This window comes from Colletotrichum lupini, chromosome 4, assembly GCF_023278565.1.
Source record: "Colletotrichum lupini chromosome 4, complete sequence".
Classification (NCBI taxonomy): domain Eukaryota; kingdom Fungi; phylum Ascomycota; class Sordariomycetes; order Glomerellales; family Glomerellaceae; genus Colletotrichum; species Colletotrichum lupini.
In genome coordinates this window covers 3,284,652-3,304,791 of record NC_064677.1, presented here as the reverse complement: position 1 = coordinate 3,304,791, position 20,140 = coordinate 3,284,652, and the positions used below count along the sequence as shown (strand labels likewise).

At 49.3% G+C, this 20,140-nt stretch overlaps 4 protein-coding genes across 4 annotated transcripts; 1 reads left to right on the top strand and 3 right to left on the bottom strand.

Moving 5' to 3' along the window:
* Nucleotides 1-1,187: 1,187 nt before the first annotated feature.
* Nucleotides 1,188-1,517, bottom strand: CLUP02_08044 (uncharacterized protein; the record flags this gene model as incomplete). Its single annotated transcript, XM_049287035.1, has 1 exon — nt 1,188-1,517. The coding sequence occupies one exon, from the start codon at nt 1,515-1,517 to the stop codon at nt 1,188-1,190; it is 330 nt and encodes a 109-aa protein (XP_049144178.1).
* A 5,896-nt stretch (nt 1,518-7,413) lies between these two features.
* On the top strand, nt 7,414-8,985 carry CLUP02_08043 (uncharacterized protein; the record flags this gene model as incomplete). The annotated part of the gene is made up of 3 exons (XM_049287034.1): nt 7,414-7,506; nt 8,032-8,102; nt 8,907-8,985. The coding sequence occupies 3 exons, from the start codon at nt 7,414-7,416 to the stop codon at nt 8,983-8,985; spliced, it is 243 nt and encodes an 80-aa protein (XP_049144177.1).
* A 6,270-nt stretch (nt 8,986-15,255) lies between these two features.
* On the bottom strand, nt 15,256-15,701 carry CLUP02_08042 (uncharacterized protein; the record flags this gene model as incomplete). Its single annotated transcript, XM_049287033.1, has 2 exons — nt 15,256-15,546; nt 15,579-15,701. The coding sequence occupies 2 exons, from the start codon at nt 15,699-15,701 to the stop codon at nt 15,256-15,258; spliced, it is 414 nt and encodes a 137-aa protein (XP_049144176.1).
* An 846-nt stretch (nt 15,702-16,547) lies between these two features.
* Nucleotides 16,548-17,081, bottom strand: CLUP02_08041 (uncharacterized protein; the record flags this gene model as incomplete). Its single annotated transcript, XM_049287032.1, has 1 exon — nt 16,548-17,081. The coding sequence occupies one exon, from the start codon at nt 17,079-17,081 to the stop codon at nt 16,548-16,550; it is 534 nt and encodes a 177-aa protein (XP_049144175.1).
* Nucleotides 17,082-20,140: the final 3,059 nt, after the last annotated feature.

The following is a 20,140-nucleotide window of genomic DNA, read 5'->3' as shown; positions in this document are numbered from 1 at the left end:
TTCACGTCTCTTGTCGGCAACGGTATCCGATCAAACTTGGACGTGGTTGACTGGTCGTTCAAGGAGAGACAAGTAGGACGGAAGGAGGAAGAAGAGGGCGAGTGAGGGTAGGACATAACGGAGTAATGGAGCCGGGTGGCTTTTTAAGCAGTAGGGCAGGCGCGGAGAGCGCCTCAAGGTATGTACATCCTATTGACCACCCAAATGTATATACGTTCACGGGAGCTGTTCCCCAGTTGCCCCCCTTCGGCCACACTCATCGTAACGAGCTGCGAGTGAAATAAACCGAGGGGCCCAAAGGAGACACTAAGGAACAGGACCAACAGACTGGATTGGCTTGGCTGGTTAGATTGGGGAAGGGAGCCGGAAGGGGCACCGATAGAGTGCTGCAAGTGTACACGACGGGTAGGAAGTACCGTTCGTTCTAGGCGCACACACGTGCGGTGCGTCTTCCATGACCCTTGCCCGTGTCTCCGCCATCTTTTCGGCTTGGCTAGGATCATGGATGGGGGGTTAAAAGCCAAGCTAATCCGACTTAGCGTCTCGTCGGCACCGACGGCATGGCGTGGGACAGTGGTCTCGTCGATGGTTGCGAGAGGGAAGACGAGTCTCTCTCTTTCTCTCTGTACATCTCTCCGGACCATGTACTTTGTGGTGTATCCATACCTACACCACAGTGTAGAGTACGTATCTCGAAGGGAGACACAGCTGGCATTCCCTCATGGCATTAGTCTGACGGATAGGGCCTGTACCTAGCGTTGCAGCGCAATAAGGAACAGCGATGGTAAAATGGGGCAGTTGGGTCAAGTTATGCTCGATGAGGGAACCCTGGCTGCACGTTTACCAGGGTCCAGGAGAGAGTGGATGATGGGGGGTGAGTTGCAGCAGAGGGGTGACATGCGAAGCAGAGAAGAAAGAAGCCGCGAAGGGAGAGCTCCCGGTACATAGATGCTCTTGGAGGGCTGGTCAGGGATGATTGAGAGGTGGTAGGGGGGTTTTGCTTTGGGGATCCTTGGAAGCCGGGGGGGGAGGGGGGCACGGGAAGAATAAGACGGGGGAGGCAGCGAAGGCGACAACGTGCGAGGCTTGGTCAAGGTCTGACGAGGGTGCAAATTCTGGCAACGACGTGACAGAGAGTACCATACTTTGTACTGGAATGAGGACATGAATCCTCCAAGCAGAAGTGTTCACGAATATATGGACCAAAAGAGAAGAAGTGATAGTTTTCGGAGCAGGACGAAGAAGTTCATGACTCCCTTGAGCATCTTGGTTTCGGATGTCTTAAATTGCCTCTGCTCATTGTAAAGACAAATTATAAAAGGCAAAAGACACGTGAAGCTAGACAAGATTGCCAGACTATGGATATTGGCTAAACCGGGGCCGATGCACTGCAGCGGCGGCGGCGAGTGCTTCGTGTCATTCTTCGTTGTTTTGCGTGTTGGACGTCTGAAGGATGCACGATGAGGGTCAATATTTCCTGATGATGCCCCACCCAGGATGAGCCCAGATGGCGGCATGGACGTAACGAGATAGGCTCGGACTGCCGGGCGAGAAAAGGAAATAACGAGAACGGTGTGTCGGTTGTTGGTTCATTCCAAGAGAGGTGGCTGTGGATCTCCGCGCGGGGTTTGGTCTCTAACAGATACCCATCACGTCAGGCCTGAGATTGTGAAAATGACGAAGAGGCAAAGTAGGTATGTAATTGGGTTGGCCGCGTTTGTCAATACACATATAGGATGTTCGTGTTGTACATACGGATTCTCGTAGGTATAAAGTATGATTGATGATTGTCCGGTAGACTTTGGATGAACTCTGGGTGAATCCGCCTAATCCCAGCACAGATATATTATGTCGGGGAGTTGGGTTTATCCAAGCGCTGTGCAGCTTGTGCATCGGATAGAGTTGTTGGTCCGCTGGCCTTCTTCTTTTCTCCAGTTGACACGACACCGGGTCATCAACCGCAATGAAGCAATGGGCGGACTGGTGAGAACTGAGAAGAAGGAAAAGGTACTTGACCATCCGGCGTGGGAGTCTGTGGCGCAAAAGTACCTACCTGCCTGTCTTGGGAGGGACTAAAGTAGTTCTTACAACGTCCTTGCGGGCTCCATGACGACAAGGTTGGATCCCCTGCAGCGATAGCAGAGGCTAATAAGACGAGTCCGGCATGTCTTCATTAGGCGGATCCCATCCCCCTGGGTACACTGTGACGGTACGGGGGCTGCGAAGATCTGGACCGGACCTGAGCTGGCCTGCAGCCGGCAGCGCAGCGTACAACAAGGGCAGAGAGTAGCTCAGTTCGGCGTGAAAATGGAGCTCAAGAGAAGGAATTCCGCACCGAGGCTTGCCGAACCATGCACAAAATCTGCATATGTATCGTGTTTTCAAGTGCTGTAACAAACGACATCAACCATTATTATTCTCCAGTCGGATTCTTCTTCGCGTTCTTGTGTCATCGTATGATCTGAGGGGCCGTTGCCAATTTGCAAACCCATAGATCCTCTCTTAATTTCGATTTTGTGAGAACATCTGAGGCGCATATCTCGGAGTAGCGCTGAGGGAAGGATGGAGAGTAACAACCATATGACTGGCCAGGCGCAGTGATAGGTATTCAGCAATCAGACAGAGCCTTTGGCCAAGATGAGTGCCTGCCGACAAAACTCTTGTCTTGGCGGCGGATTTGGCAGCCTCTCAGAGTCTTGGATTGGCGATCAACTGGCAAGACGAGACAGACCAAGAACGAGACGTGATTTTCGGGCTCGGTAACAGCCCGCCTGCCAGCCGTCAATGGCAGTAGCATCGACGCTAACAAACCGGGGGAAAAGAGAGGCAGGCTAGAGCCAGTCGTTGGTCTTTGTCGGTTGTGTGTCGTAACGAAAATCATTAGTGATGGCGCCGCTGGCCCGCTTCAGTGTTTAGCGTCCATGTTCATCCATCCTTGCGGTTGGGGACGGATAGATTGCTCCCCATTCGTTCTTGATGTCGGTAGCTGGGAGTTTTCCGTGGCTCCGAGTCCGACTTGCCCGTCCGTTGTTGGATCCTCCGTCATTGGGACCGGCCGAAGGTCTTGGCCTCTGCAGTTTTGCAGTCGTAAACGAGGTGCCATAGGAGCATTATTTCCCCCTATTTGCCTCATAGTGGCAAGATACAGTATCCGTAGTTGAGAAATCCTTGAGAGGAACTTTTGGTGTCTGCACTGTCGAGCACGAGGCGAGGGAAGATCTTGGCTAGGGTGATGATGGAAAGCCGCCCGTAAGCAAGAAGGAAGGCCGCCACCAGGCCCAGGGCATTCCATTCCATCTGGGACACTCATCTCGGCGGCGTCGGCGGATTCTGCGACTACATGTGGCGGCACCGAGGTATGTACGGAGTAGGTATTCATAGACAGCGCCAACCAAGTGCAGTGCATGTTGACAGTTGGACAGCATGAGGTTGGCATGGTTGGCAGATGTGGTTATGCTTCCAAAGAGTCGCAACGGACCGGTCGACGCCGCAGTTACTCTGGGGTTGCGTTGCATTGAAGAGTCGGACGACGGAGCATTTTTGGATAATTAGCAGTGATGTGCAGGGAAAATGCTGCTTAATAACGCAAGTGTCGTCAACGTGCACCAACGCAACCCAGTTTTCCCTGGATGAAAAGTCCCTCGGTTTCTAGGCTGAGACAGGCGATGGTTTGTCGTTGATGAGGCACCGCACCCGGATCCGAAACGGAGGAGAGGGAGAGGGAGAGGGAGAGGGAGAGCCCAGAGAGAGAAGTAGTGAGGTACCTCTGTGCCTACCTATCAGATACGTACAAGTGAGAGAGTTCTGGGGTGGCGCGGCGCGAAGCGAAGAGGACATGGGCGATCAGCCTTCAGGTAGCGTCCTCGCCCTACGCAGAGTGACAGATAATCAGGACTGCCAAGGCCCGTATGGGTTCTCTCGTCATGTTCGGCTCGGTGAGGATGGTGGGAACGACTGTGTATTCGGAGAGAAGCTGAATGTCAACGGTGAGGTGTAAATGAAGCAGCTTCATCTACCTTACAAAGTACATTGTGATTCCACAGTACAAAGGTACCTTACCTTCCACAGTCAACCATCATATGGATGGTGCGAGGTACGTATCGAGCGGTACCGAGCGGTACCAAGCGACGAGACATCTAAGCGAGCTACCACCCAAGGCAGTCTAGGGGCGGGTGTCTCCTCGACGGGGAAGGTGGAAAGGCAACCCCTTTTCCTCTTGCACAATGCAGAGGGAGTCTCCGCGTGCAATTTTTTCTCTCTTCCCCAGGCTATTACACCAAGGTAAGGATAGACTCAATTCAATCTTCAGGTGGCTCAGCACACTCTAGGCTCTAGCAATGACAGCAGGCCGGGCGATTGGTCCGTCTGAAGCATCGGGGAAGATGCCGTGTATGGGTATCCGAGAGGGTAGCTGCAGGTCCCGTAGGGTGGCATCAAACCTTAAGCATGATCGCGCTTGCGGGCTGGATAGGTAAAAAAAAAAAAGGTTGCTCGTAATGCTTGTTATTAGGAAGGGTTCTTGTTCAGAACCCATGGTAATGACTGAGTATATGCATACGCCTACGCCTGTCCATCAAAATGTTTCTAGGGTTGCCAAGAAGGCATTCGTACGGATAACATTTGACATGTGGGAAGAGACATTGCCATTCTAGTTGCATCTTGGATCCCGCCGAACGCCGCCGTGCAGCGGGCACACCCCATCCTACCTTACTCTGGTTGAAGGTTGAGACATTCTGCACCCGATTACCATTCGATTATTAGCTTATTGCTCAAGGCAACTAGACTTGGGCCAGAAAACCCCCCTGAGAGAGGAAACGAAAATTGCGCAGAAAAAAACTTGCGCATGACTATGTTGTATTATCTGCGACCCACGAAGACTGATTCCAGTCAGTGGCATCAGCCGCAACGCAACCCAGCTTTATGCAATACAACACCGCATAGCAAGCGAACATGAACTCCCACACATGCTCGCCTATCCGTGGTGGACGCTTGTGACCGAGGTAATATTCCGACTCGATCTAGACAGCAACCTGCATATAGACTGCCTGCACGGAATGCTGAGTACCGCAGACGTGAGACTCACGTTCAGCTGGTCCAGGTTTTCCTCTCCTAGCCTAGTCTAGCCAGCATCGTTACTTCATGAAGGAGGGCTGCCTATGTTCGTATTTCCTTGTCCATACGCGCGAAAGGACAGAGACCATATTCGTTTGCACTTACACGTCCGATTTCTTCCTTGCGCTAAAGCCAAGATCATGGACAGTGTGTCCCTATGGGTGTATGAAGGTTGCAGGACAATTTTGTCCGGGAAAGGGGATTTTACCCAGCAGAAAGATAGTTGCCTTACAGTTTCTTCAGACATTCAAATTGATAAACAGAGCAGACTATGGCAGCGACCAACAACAACCGGGCAAAATTCAGAACAATGAAAGGTCTGAACTAGGGCACTCCGTAGTTGTGCAGGTTCACTCCGGAGCCGGGAAACCGGAAATCCCGGGGCATGTGTGTGATCCGAGGGCGGGCGAGACGGGTAAGGTAAAGTCGTCAGTGACCGGGAGCCCATTCCAGTGGTCGAGCAACGAGACACCACACACGTGTCCGGACGGAGTAGCGCGCCGATGAGGTGCTCAATCGTTCAATATCAGGAGAAAGGGCGTGAGACCGGCGACAGCCACTTTGGTCAGAAATGCCCCCACATTGCAACTAAGTCCCAATGAGGTAATGGTTTCGATAACCGCTAGCTAATAATCTCACCTCTGGCCCAAGACAATGATTGTGCACTAACACGGCAGTGCACGGGTGCCAGAGGATCACGGCCCCTCTGTGTCTCTTGGCAGAATAAGCGTATGTCAAGATCGTGACCCTTAGTAAGACCGCGGGCGACTCTTATTCAGGACCTTGACATGGAATCTCACTGTCTCGATATTTAGTCAAGGCATACGCAATAGACAAGTTGAGGGCCTAGGTTCTGGGCTAAACCACGACGTATACTAGGTACTGCATTCTATCTACCTCACTTGCCAAGATACGCGATTGACATTCTGGGTTAAGCTCAAGCGCCTCTGGCTGAGACAAGAAAACATGGCTATTGAGATGATCGAGGCGTTACAACCATGAGTCCCAAGAACGATTGAAGATACTGTTAGGTAAGATACTAGGTAAGCTGATGCTCGGTGGCTCGATAGCTCAGTGTATAAGTCATACTGGAGAAAGATCAAACCCGGGCGGGAAGGACCCTGACTCAAGGGGTGCACGTGCAGGAGACGGCAGTGAACAGGACGAAAAAATTGATAAAAGAAATGCGCGTTGAAGAATCGTCTAGGAGAGAGCAGCTTGGGGCAGGAACATCCTACCTCTTTGGAGTGTGTAAGAACAGAGGTACCCGTACGAGTGATTGGCAAGTGCATGAAACAAGGACCCCAACCCTGCGCGCCTGCCCTGTTCGGAACGTGAGATGAAATAAAAAAGAAAAAGAGGGAAGGGCCGTCCAGGTTCCCGCTATGCCTGCGCATTCAACATTGCCCCAAGACCTAACTCAGGTATCCGTGGAGTGCTACCTAAGTAGATTCGATCCCTGAAGAAGAAATCCGGAATTCTGGAATTTGTCGGTGAAACCGGGAGGCATGGTTTGGCGACAGGAAGGGGGGCCGGCAGGCGAAGGTGGCTTCCCACTCGGATCCATTGACGAGCAAGGAAGGAGGGAGGGATGGAGGTATTCACCCATCGAGCGAGCGAGGATGAAGGAAGGATCCCTCCAAGCTCAACCCAGGCAGGGGAAGGGGACGCTTGCGGAAAGCTGGCTCATGAGGTACCAACCACCTACCTATCTACTTACCTTACCTGTAGGGCACGGATAGATAAGGAAGGAGACGGGAAACTTTCAAGTTGCCCGAACGCCTCCCCAGTCCCCAAGCTCCCTTAGGTTAGGTTTGTAGTGCTTCTTGCCCAAAGTATCTTGATACTACCTAAAACCCTTGAGAAGTTGAGGCGGACTCCCGCTCGCTTCATGGGCTTGACTAACGTTCCTGCCTACTCGCGAAAGGAAGGCAACGTAATATCTCAGGATGAGGATTCAAAGGCGCCGACAAATCTTGGCTAAAGTTCTTTGCTACGCCATTAGGTTTTCGAGGCAAGGTACCTAGTTTGGATACGGTCCCCGTACGAATACAGATGCAGAGTAATAAGGCAAGGTACCAACATGTAGTGTTGCCTACCAAAACCCCGGTCGCTGCTACCCTTGCGGACATCCTACGGGTACGGACACGGGGGCCGGCGGTTGACGATGTGGAGACCAACGTGCCCGGTGAGTTCAAACTTTGCAAGAGCACGGCAGTTGTGAACTTTCGTACACTACTTGTCTCCCCGTGCCGGTTTCCTTGTCATGATGGGAACAACGACACAATCTTCAGATACAACATGATCTATCCGTATTCTGTGCACCTTAGTGCTGTTGCATCGCCTGGTTGGTATACAACCTTCCTTCGCCAAGGTAAGATACCTGACGATGAGGTATTGCTTGCTAGCAGATCGAAAGTTTCGGTACCTAGCCGGACTAGGACTCTGCCTTACGTAAGTTAGCTACGGAAAAAGTACCTTACGGATACCTTACCTTAACTTGAGGCAAGAACCATCACTGCTTGCCTGCCCGAGTTGCCCGCACAGGCCACATCGTGTCTTTCCCATTCCCAACGACAAGTTCCACTGGCAGATCCATCAAGACATCTCTTCCTATCTGTTCCATCAATACTCAATCTGGTGAGAATCTCCCACACCATAGAACCAATAACCACAAACGCAGCACAAATCTGGCACAATCACTCATCGGGATCAATTGACTGCCCACGCTCGGCTCAACTCCTGTCCCTTGCCCATACCGGCCCCCCTACTAGTCAACTCGCTTCGAGAAAGAAGGAGAGACATGGCGCCAGGCGCCTAGCCCCCCCCCCCCCCCCTTGGCTGACAGCAATTCCCAAGGGACTGGAAATGGTTGCATGCACCTCAGGACATACCCCCTCCTTTTGGTATTGTCTCCAGACCCACGAGTCCAAGACGCCGCAATGGCAATTTCCCCCTCCTTCGCTCTCCATCGCCCTCTTTCGCGAGCAGTAAGTTCCAATACGGAGGACACATCCAACATGTTCAGGGCCACCTTTATCCAAGCTATGCCGAGACCTCGATGCTCGCTCAGCCCGCAGGGCTCAGGAGCCTGTCCGACAAAGCCTAGGCCAGCCCACTACTGCGTACAACAGACAGATCACAGAGGCACATTCTTTTACCGATGCGCATTTCAAGGAGCTAATACCAAGCTTGTCATGGATGGAAATCCATGGCGTTCGCCCTGCTCGTCTGGAGGTCCCATACCAAAGGCAAAAGGGAAACCCCCTCGATGCGCTTGAATCGATGGCGTATCCGTACGAGCACACTACAGAGGCGCAAACACTGTGAACCCTCCCCCGGAAATGGGTCTCGACACTCACCCGGCCGACCTACGAATACGCTGAAAGGGTGCGATATATCCTAGCTTGGGTTCGTGGACCGCACAATTGGCATCCACTCAGCGGTCACTCCATGTCGACGGTCGACGCCAACGCCAACGCCAACGCCAACACCGGCAAACCCGCGACCACCATGGCACCAACAACACTACCTCACCCACACCCGCGCCCAGGATCACTACACGCTAGCTGTTACGACGGGAGCACTGCAAATTGAGAAAGGTCTCTAGCCCACCTCGTCTTCGTAATTCGGCAAACGAGAGAGTCCGATCAGCCCAATCGCCTGATTAGTGCTCCAGATTAAATGGAGTCCCCTCTGAATCTGATCCTCGCAACATTCTTGGCCCTGGGCGTCTGCCGAGGAACGACATGGAATTCGACATTTCTTAAAGCCGGACAGCACCGGATTTGCAGCCGCGCCCGGGGCTCACTCACTCACTCGCACGAGATCAAAGGGCGAGATCCGCTGTGGGCTATTGCAACCACGGCTTAAGGCTCTTTTCGCCTAGCACCCGCCTGCCAATGCACCGCTCCACCCTCGGCACTCGAGAAGCCGCCCAAGCGCCTCGTAAAATGCCGTGACAAGTCCCGGAGATGGACCAGACCACACCTTATATCACCCTGAATCTCGTCAAAGTCCCGAGACTCGGGTTGCGCCCGTTGCTCGAGGGCGCCTCGGTCACTCACGTTGATTACGCCACTCGTTGAACATCTCCCTTCACGAGTCATGTTTCCGCGGTTTCACCATTCTGACTTGCTCATCATCACTCGGAACGGATGGTGTTCCCGAGGCCTTTCCCCGCCTACCGCCCCTTCTCTCCAGTGAGGCTTGGCGAAGGGCTCATATTTTGTCATGTTCGACAGCATCGCAAAAGTCCTTGAATCATATCTCGCCCACCCTCCGGCCGAGAGACCGTTGATAGGGAAATGCACCGGCTTTGCCGCGCGAGAACAGACCCATCAATTGTCACGTCAGTTGGCTCCTCTTCCTTCTGCCAGACCCATATGGCGGCCGCTCGCGAAAAGCCCCGCGGTTTTTGTTGTTCCGATTATACGAAGCCTAGGGAAAATCCTCGATCAATTCCTGCGCAAATCCCACCGCATGACCATTCTGTGAGCCGAGGCCATGATGACAATTTTGTCAAGCTCGCAACTCACTCCTCGAGAGAATCTCATCGAATATCTTGGTCAGGAATGTGATGTTTGGCTTATGCGGCAGATCACCACAGAGAATTTGTTCGCCATATTATGTTGCTCAACCGGCTTCTATGACGATCTTATCGATGACGGTCCACTGCAGTTCTTAACGATGCAAGCTATGATGCTACGCAGCCGGCCATAGCCCATGGAGAGCACTGGTCACACAGCAATCCAGGATGTGGGAATCTGTCACTGTTAGGGGTGTGACGGGGCAACGGCAGTTCTTCATCACTAATTCCTTATTGATGCGTCGGTCCAGGGGTCTCTCATTGACAAGCCTCAGCCCTCTCGACTATTGACAGGGGCCTTCTTAACAAGATCGACAAATTAGACTTGGTCCCCTCGGGGCAAGTGGCTGGTTCTCCCGCCCGAGTAGGCGTTCATCTAGAATACCGCAAGTTTCAAGCAATTACCCAACCAAAGAAGGCAACCACAGCGACCAATACACCACTTTTGTTTTCTGGAATAAACGCCGTCCCACAGCTTCCGGTCCGAATAGACAGAGCAGGAAGCAAATATTCTTCTCTATGCGGAAGTATGGTCGTTCTCAAGCCAACGCCTCATTTTTCTGCGGTAAAGAAGACATGGTCCGCCGTATACAGCGGGTGATCGAAGATTCTATCCGTCTGGCCATCCAGGCACAACTAGAGCCCGCCTTGCAGCCGCTGTTCGCGACTCTTGACTGGTTCATCGTTCGGAGGAGAGGTCGTCCTCACCTCAGTGTTGACCACAAGCAGAAGTACGGATAGTAACTTGTAAGAGTTTGACCCGTTTGCACAGACACTCGTTGCGGATGGGATGACAGCTGTTCATTCACTGCAACGCCGCTGGAATCACCTACACGATGCAAGGACCATGCCAGTATTGGCTGCAAAAGGGCAGCGCTAGCTGCCACCAGGAGTCCCTCTGGCTGTTCTAGAAACCTGCGGACCTTCTGCGCGCGCACGTCGCATCCCAAACACAACAAGCAGGGTTTACTGCAGGATTCAGGTCGATCTGTGGCTTGAGGCGTGACAACCGACCGACTTCCTTTTCGAGCTTGCAGCCCGATTCTATCTTCCGGCTGGTCTCCAGGCCGGACCATCAATCGGCCGTCATGCTATTCCGTTACGCACGTATGAGTTTCACGACCAAAAGCCGGCCAAGTATAGCTTACTATCAAGTACACCGGACTCAAGCCGATGATGGCGGGGGGGAAACGTGGCATTTCATCGTGGAATCACTTACCAGTACACGTCTCGGTATCATCGCGCTGGGACCCGTTGTACGAGGCATCTTGTTGAAACCACCTCAACTACCTGAGGTGTGGTGACAGAGAAACATCGTGCAGACACTGGCCTTCAACACGCACCGCGCCGCAACGGTGCATCTGCCCCTGCCCTGCAATCAGGAGCAGAGTGCGCTCGCTCATCTTGTTGTCTGCTGCATAATTCCAGGGGCCGAATCCTTTGTTCAAACCTGTTCTGGAGTTTGCGCTGGTTTGAGCAGGTGCATATCACAAGTCCATCAGCTGGCAGCAAAGCTGGATGAGAGGGACTTTTCTTACTCCACATAGTCGGCTGCTACTTAAGATCAGTCCCTTTGGCCTAGCATGAGCAACCCGCCAATGGCTGTGTCATCACGAGAGTTAGTACTCTCCGAGATGCTGAGTCCCAGTGCCGGCATTCAACTTGACGCACGACTTTCCCTAACAGGCGCCATCAAACAAACTCCAGTGGAACTGAATTAAGGAGCCACGCTTCAGCAAACCGTAGCTACGTGGTTGTCCTGAGCCGATTCATTTAGCCTGTACAACGGTTGCTACGACAGAGGCAACACTTGGGAGAACTAACGGCTTGTCTTTCCCATATTTCCAATAGGGTACGATATTTTCGCTTCACCTTCCTCAGTCCTTTGTATTCGCTCAATCACAGAGGGCCATACCCTTGCGTGGAACGAGGTTGGATCTAGTTAGACTCGGCATTGCGCTCCGTCCAACAGCCAACCCTGCCCAACTCAGGTCGACATCCCGATGGCAATCTTCGACAATGGCTGCCGCTGAACGGTTTCCCGGGAAGGGCTTCTCCAAAATTCCTGTCACCCTGTCTTGTTATTCCCCACATCGTCGTTAGGCAGCAGGATAACGGGATGCCGCCATCACCACCCATCGAGATTAGCCACGGTATGCTGCTGATCATCTGAGATGGGATCAGCCCGTTCAACGTTGAGCGTTTGTTCGGAGTTCAAACGCACGACGGGATCGTAATATCACTTCTTGCTGCCTTGATCAACAACATGCATCCACTCGAAACGCAAACTCGGTTAGAAGTCACCGTGGGTTCCGGGCTGGAATCACCGCGACCTACACCCAGCGTACACAAAACTGACATGTCAGCATCATCCGAAAAGCCCCTACTAAGCTTGGCCATACACCCCCTTCGCGAACGAGCCGTCCATGGGTGCTGAATTCGCCGACGCCCCACTTCCGACTGACTTCCGGTGGCTGCTTAGCAGGGTGCTTCCAATTCGGCAGATGGCTCAGCTACTGTGTACTCCGTACAGGCAGACAGGCAGCATCAAGTCAAAAGGCACCGGCACGTCAAGGCAACGAGTCGACGTACTCCACAGTATGATAAAAGACAATGCGAGACCTCTTCCTCAACTAGGCACATCCACTGCCACACCATTCCATGATCTTAAGCTCCGAGCCAGCTCGGCAATTGAGATGTTGAGGTCATGTCTTTCACCCTCCACACCCTGTGGGCAATAACTCAGCCACTGAGGTAACCAGCGCAATTCATGGATGGCACGTGAGGGGCAGATCGCGGTGCGGAATTCAGCATCCCTGGGGTCATATTCCCAAAGAGGCTTCACAAAGCGAATCAAACTCTTAGTGGCTCCCCAGCTCGATCGGACGCTAAACAACCGCCCTCGTCCATGGAAAGGAACTTGAGATACGGAGTACTGGCGAAGGGCCGAGCCAATTGTACTGTGGGGGGAGGGCTCATTACTTCATCCTCCACAATGCCACGCCTTTGCGGAGCTGATTATCACCCAGGACGGGCGCGGCTCAGGCCATGTTGGCATTACGGGGCCTGTTGGTGCGGTTGGCGCACACATCGTATGAGAGAGGGACCGAGGAGGGCCAAGAACAAGGTCAGCGACCTTCCACTTTGATCGGCCCCCAAGTCACATCCCTTGTGTGGGCGGCAGCGGTGCGAGATGTCAATTCTCATCGCTAGTCTGCCTCGGGGGCTGGAACAACGGGCTCACCATACTCGCAGCTCGGTCAGGCTGGAACGCTCGCTGGGCATTGGACGCCGGTGGCTGACGATAGACGGGCCCGTCCGTTGCTCAAGGCTCGAGCGACATTCCATGCGGCCTTCTACCACCGCTGATAGCAGCAACATGTTCCACCATGCTCGAATCTCGAAGGCTAAGGGAGGGCTACGTCTGACTTTCCTACGCACTTGCGGGCGTGGCTGCCATGCGTCCACTCCCTGAATCTACGCAGTATCTACAGCCATGTGTCCGGCACCCATCCAGTCAACACCTTTTAGTGATGCATCGGGCGGTCCCTGACATTACAATCTAATCATCGTCTGCAGGTCCAGAGAGGGACCTGCCAGTCTTACGCCAAGGATTTGGAACTGTTGCTGCGCTCAGCGGCGACAGGTTGGCGATACAAAACCATGGGTTTCCTTGAGTATACCGGCAGCTGTATGGGTAGATCACTCTTTGTGAGATTTCTAGAGCAAAGTTCGGATGAACGATCAACGGGCCATTTGTTTGAAACGACTTTCGGAAAGGACTGAGATGCGATGTTGCGTTAAAAAGCTGGCGTCACATCGTGTGCGGACAACAGCTTACTGAGGCATACACTACAAAAAGGCCTCTCCGCTTCGTCTAAGAATAGCCGCGGTATTGCACACCAAAACCCCCAAATCTATGACCGAAATCCTGGAGAGCAGATCCCCAGGCCGGCCGCGATGATACCCCCCGGGCCCTGCACTTCGGAGCCGTTGTCCCCCTTTCTGAGGATGACGTGGGCCCCCATATGTATTCGAGCCATTCCAAGTCCAGCCATCGTTCCGTGGCCCTGATTGAAGGAAATTTTGCTTCCGGCGCTGGTTCCCAAGCTTTCCAACACCAACGGCTGGACTAGGGGTCACCCGTCAAGACAAGCCCGGCTCACCTGGGGAGTAATCCTAGACATGACACACAGCCGGCCGCTACTTTAGTCCTCGACAGCTACCGACACTGTTCTCCCGCGGGCGACCATGCCTCCATCAAACTTATGGATAGCCGATGTTCCCCGTTTGAGCGCACCGAATGCACCAAAAATCACCTACCGCGTGAGCAGAGATCAGATAGCGCAGCAGCCGAACCGCTAGCTTATCCAACGAAACCATGGCCTTGGGAGACCGTCATCCGCCCCTAATGCCCCTGGTGTCATGATATCCGCATACAGATACGGATTCTGTGTAGACACATGAGGGTCCAAGAATGGCCATTTCCATTCATTCGAATATTCGCCCACTACAACTGGAGGGGCTCCAGAGCACTACTTCACAAGTTTTGAGGACACTTCATCCTAGGCCATTAACGATGTTGAAGGTAGGCCGCAGCCGAGAGTCAAATATCCGATGCATCGGGTAGTTCATTTAGAATTGGCAAGCCGGGGTGGCTGGACGCTGAGAGAGGACTGCTACCGTGAACCCTCACGAAGCTCAGTCTACTCTATCCGTACGTACACTTGCTATGTGCAAGGCGTCAGGCTCCAGAGTCGGCCAGTACACTACTCCGTACTGAATAGTTCATACCGCAAAGCCGCTGAAAAGGGACCCTTCATTCGCTCCGAATGAGCCGGATGTGGCGCTTAGCTCACTCTCTGATGGAAGAGTACGTCGGAGCCCCCGTCTTCGGGATTTGTTCGTTTATCGCATCTAATGCCGACCAACGTCCGCTCAGCGCGTTAGATGGTCTGACCAGCACCTAGCCTTTGTATAGGTTGTTTGAAACCCAAGGACCCGGCAAGTCTTTCTTCGCGCATCGCTCGCCACGAGGAGCACTACGAGCAGCTGCAGAGACGCCATCACAGCATCCTACGTGCCTACTTTCCTAGCGTTGTTGCTGGTCTGCCGCCCAGCCAGAGGGCCGTCTATCCTCAATTATGGTATGGCGTGCGCCGCCCACGCGGCGATGAGATGGGATGGCTGTCCCATGGATCCGTCTACGCCGCATGAGCGACAGCCAGAGACTCAGAGTATGCACGCTCTCGCGTGCTTCTCCTCTGGAACAAACGTACTTGTGCAACTAAGTATTGGTCTGTTACTTATTACCAATTCGTTATCGTCGCATAGTCCATCCGTAAGGCTAACTCGCTGCGGCACTGCGGGCGACGCTTGCCAGGGGTCATCAGTCTAACCTTTCGGGACTTGGGTCTTTACAACATGGCACCACCATGGCAATCTGGACCTGGGCCCTGTCCACGGCAGTCGTTCTTATTGGCATTTGTGCGCCTGGCCAAGGGAACCCCGACGCTGCATCCAACCGTTTGCGGCGCATCAAGAAGGAAAGAAAATTACGGTGCCTGGCCAAAGCTTCCTTCCCCAAGCACGCTCTGGGATGGCCCTGGGCTTCCTGGTCTCTCTGATGCAGATGATGTTGGTGGATTTGAGGCGGGGCCGATGATGGGGACCCCAGTGCCGTTGCGCCGTGGGATGAACGGCCAGAAAGTTTTGGCCCATTGCCAAGATTGGCTATCGGCACTGGACATATTGCCTTGCCATTTCGATGGAGGAGCCGCCTCTTCAGATTTTGCTGCTTTGAAGCCCTTTGACTGGCCCAAACTGCCCATCTTTCCTATGCTATCCATCGACGGCCCGCCACATGTAAGAGAGGCAACCGCTGGAGAGGGGAAATGATGGTCCTGCCAACACGAACTTTCTCTTTCTTTCCCTTGGCGGATGATCTGTGGTTCTCAAGGGGGGCAGTCGGCCATCGAACCATCCGAGTGGTGGACGCCATGCCTACGGGACGACGGAGCCCAGTCAGCTGCGGCTCCGATATCACTAGTCCCCGTCAACCTGAAGGAGTCTCCGCCTAGCCGACATTTCACGTCTATCATCTATGATGGTCACGTCCTACGACATAGGCAAGGGAGACATTCGGTGGGAGGACGTCACGCATCTTGGAACAGGACAGCAGAACTGCCTTGGTCCTTCGGTCTCGATTGTGAACGAACTCGCCTCGGGCAGACTGGCAGCCATGGACCAACTCCCCCAGTGCTAGGCCTCCTCGGTCAACTCAACAGACCGGCGTTAATACGAGCCACGCAAGCCCAACCATCCTAGGCAGGCCGTTGAGTGAAGGCCAACTCAAAATGAACCTTATGCACCTGTCGCGCCTCTTTGAAAATTCCCCAGCCAACAGGGTAATTTCGTGAAGCCGACGGGCGAATGTTACGCCCGCGTCTGCCTTGCATCGCGATCAACAGCCGCCATGCGGATGGCCTTTCCGACCTGTCGACGCGGCCCTTACTGAGCGTCCCAAGTTCACCTACCCTCTCCTTTTGCGGCATTGGACTAGCTCAATGGAAGGAAGGAAGGAAGCGGCAGAAACCTCTCAAGATGTCAACGCAACCATTGCAGAAGTTGTCCTCTTCCAATGATATGTCAGTGTGCGCTTCTTAGCCCCGGGAGCCTTGTACACTTTGTACAAGATGGATGGGCTGTTAGCCTGTGGCTGCCAAAGAGGGAACCATATTGTGTGTGCACCTCGCCGCAACTGTGCAGCACGCGTACATGCAGTAGGCAGTCCTCGAGGGTGCCCTCGACTCCCTATACTGCAGCAATTCTGTCTCGAGGGTCGAACTCACTCACACAGACAGTGCAAGGGCGATGTGGGCATCGGCTGGCGGAGATGGCATCCCGCATCGCCTGTCGAGCAAAGCGCAGTGGCATGCGGGCGCGTGCCTCTCGGTGTCTGAGCACATCTTTTTCGTCCAGTGGGCCCGATCCGTACAGTTGGGACGCCCTTCGTCCAAGGCGCTGGATGGCCCATCTCGAACAAGCACCTGGCATATGTCCTAGTATATGCCAGGACATATGTTGGAGAGACAGCGCCCCGTCCAAAGGGGGAAGAAGGAGACCGGGCCGCGGAGCACAATCTTTGTGGCAAGCTCGATCGGGACAGGTTACCGAGGCGAGGAGGAATTCGTTCCAAATCTCGTACGTAAAGCTGGGCAGTGGAGGAGCGACTGAGAGGCACAGTTGATTGGGTTTTTGCTCGCTTCCTGACTGGTACGGAACGATTGGGAGATGACTGGTCTCTGCGTCGTTTGCTGTCTTCTTGTCCACGGCGCGAGGGAATCCTTTCCGTGAGATAGATTCCCGAGGAGGGAGGCATATGAATCTCACCGAATGCAGGACGGTGAGCGAAAGTGCCACGCAAATCTGTGAGGCACCAATCCTTCCTTCCTTCCTTCCTTTCCTCCTCCCTCCTCAAATCCCATCCCTCTCTGTCTCTGTTTACTATCCTCCTTCTCCGGCAGGCAGGCTGGCAGGTTACTTGGCCCTCCTAGCCGAACGCAGCAGAAGGAGCAGCCCACATACGGGAACGACATACGGATACAGGAAGGGGATGGGGAGGCGGAGGAGGATGAGGGTCAAGGACGATACAGATGGCCCGAATGTAATCTCCCTTTCCCTTTCCATCCCCCCTTCACCGGGTCTGCGGCGCAGGCGTCATGGAACGAAGGATAAAGGAGGCCGCATGTTCGCTACATCTACCAATCTGCACTACTACACGAAGTCCCTCTAGTATCGTCATTGCTACTCTTCCTCCTCCTCCTCCTCCTCCTCCCCTCTCTACCACGCTTTACTTCCTTTTTCTCTAGTTCTCTAGTGCGAGATAAGGGACATAGGGAGTTTATATATAAACTAGTAATAACCCCCCCTAGTTAAGATAGGAGTCCTATACATAGTAATAAGTACTTAAATATTAGTAAATCCTAGCTAAATTTAACTAATTAGACTTCGTTTTTTTTTTAAGATACTTAGGCTAGAAATATTTTAAAAATAAATTATAGCTAATTAAGGTACTACTACTTAATTAATAAGAAATAATTCCGACTTATACCTTTTTTTTACCCTAGTTAAGTTATATCCCTTTTTTTAAATTTTTACTTTTTATTACGACTTTTATTAAAAGTTTTTATTATAAAACTTATTATTATACTCAAAATTTATTAATAATTAATTAAAAATATTTCCGAATTAATTTTACAATACCTTTTTATTATTATAAAAGTAATAACTTTAAGTCCTATATTAATAATAAGAGGGGCTAGCCTAAGAATCTCCCTATATTCGAGACCGACGGTATAAGTTTTATCTTTATTATTATAATTAAATATATAATTTATTTATTTATTTTTATAATAATAAGGTCGAGTAATCTTATTACTAAGAGAACTCTATTACCGTTACTTAGAAGCTAATAGCCTTTATTTTAATAACTACTATTAGTTATTTTTTAATATATTTAAAAGGTATTTTAAAGAGGGTTATTATATTAATTTTATAATTTTTTATAAAGGATCCCTCTCTTTTATTATTAACCTCGAGGTTACTTATAAATTACTTCTTATTTTATATTAATATTTTTAGCTTTATTAATAGTTTTTTATAAAATATTATATTAAAATAATATTACTTATAAAGGGCTAGGATACGCCCTTAAATACCCCTTAAAAACCTAAGGCTATTATAAATAATAAGGGGTTATTATTATTATTATTTAAATAGGACGGTATTATAAGTAGAAATATTTTTAAAATATTTTTAATTTATAAAATTAACTATTTTTAATAAGACGTTATTATAATAAAAATAAATATTAAGCTCGGCCCCGAGGAGAGCTATAAGGTCTATAGATTGTAGGACGTTATTAGCTATAATAAATATAACTTATTCTTTAATTAATACTCCTCTTAACTAGATTTTATAACCTACCCTCTCCTTAACGTATACGAGCCGACTTATTTAGTATTTTATAAGTACTATTACCCTAACTTCGGACTAAACGATGATATTTTTAATAAGTTATTTTATTAATACTTATATATTATTTTATGTAATATTAATTATTTTTAAAAATCTTTAAAACCCCTAAGTAAATAAGCTAAAATAATAAGGTAATTAAGAGTAAGCCGATTTAGCCTAACTCCGCTAATAATTTTAATAATAATAAAACGGATTTTTAAATAAACCCCACTACTTTTATTTAAATCTTTATTAAGGATATAAATAAGTAAAAGGTATAATTAAAAGTTAAGGAATAATAGGGAATAATTAGTTTAAAGAAGTTTATAAATAAAGAGTTTATTAAAATAGAAGTGTTTTATTTACTTTTTTAAAATAGTATTATATAAATTAAAAATACTATAATATTATAAATAAATATTCGTAATAAATATATAAATAGAGGTTAAGGCTATAAATACTAAGTAAATAATATATTAATCGTAAATATTTCCTAAAGATTTCCTAAAAGTTTCCTAAAAGTTTCCTAAAGATTTCCTAAAAATTTCCTAAAAATTTCTTAAAGGTTTCCTAAAAGTTTCCTAGAAATTTCCTAAATATTTCCTAGATATTTCCTTAATATGTTTTAAATATTTCCTTAATATATCTTAAATATCTTTTAAATATTTCTATCTTTCTAATTTTTATAATATTTCTAAATATAAATTAATTAATAAATAATAAATAATAAATTATTAACTTATTTTAATAAATTATAAGCTTATTATATAATTATATATTTAATATAATTTACTATTTATAACTATAATATTAATATTTCATAATAATATATATTCTTATTATTATACTATATAATAATAATAATAATAATATATATATATATATATATAGTCTTATTTATAGTATTTATTATTATAATAAGAATTAATACGGACGTATAGCTTTTAAGGATAAATAATATTCTCTATTTCTAATTAATTTAAAAATTTATTATTAATATACTTAGATTTTACTAAACTTTCTTTAAAATACTTATCCTTTTTTATAATTTCTTTTATATAATTATAACTTAAGTATTACGGCTAGCTAATTATAATAAGTATATTAATAAAAGTTAAGGCTACGAATACTAAGTAAGTAGTATTATAGTCGTAAGTAGCTTCCCTAAAGCTATATTTATAAATCGTAAAATAAGTAAGGCTTTAGTAATTAATTATAATCTTATTAAAAAGGACTTTTAGTAAAAATAGCTAGAAACGATTATAAAATCTAATACTAAGTTAATTATTAAAGAAGCTATAGAAGTCTATTCTTAAGCCCGGCTTAAGTTTATATTATATATAAGTTTATTTATAAATATATTTTTATTAGTAATTACTCTTATTCGTTAGGTAATTACTTAGTAAATACTAATAAGTAATT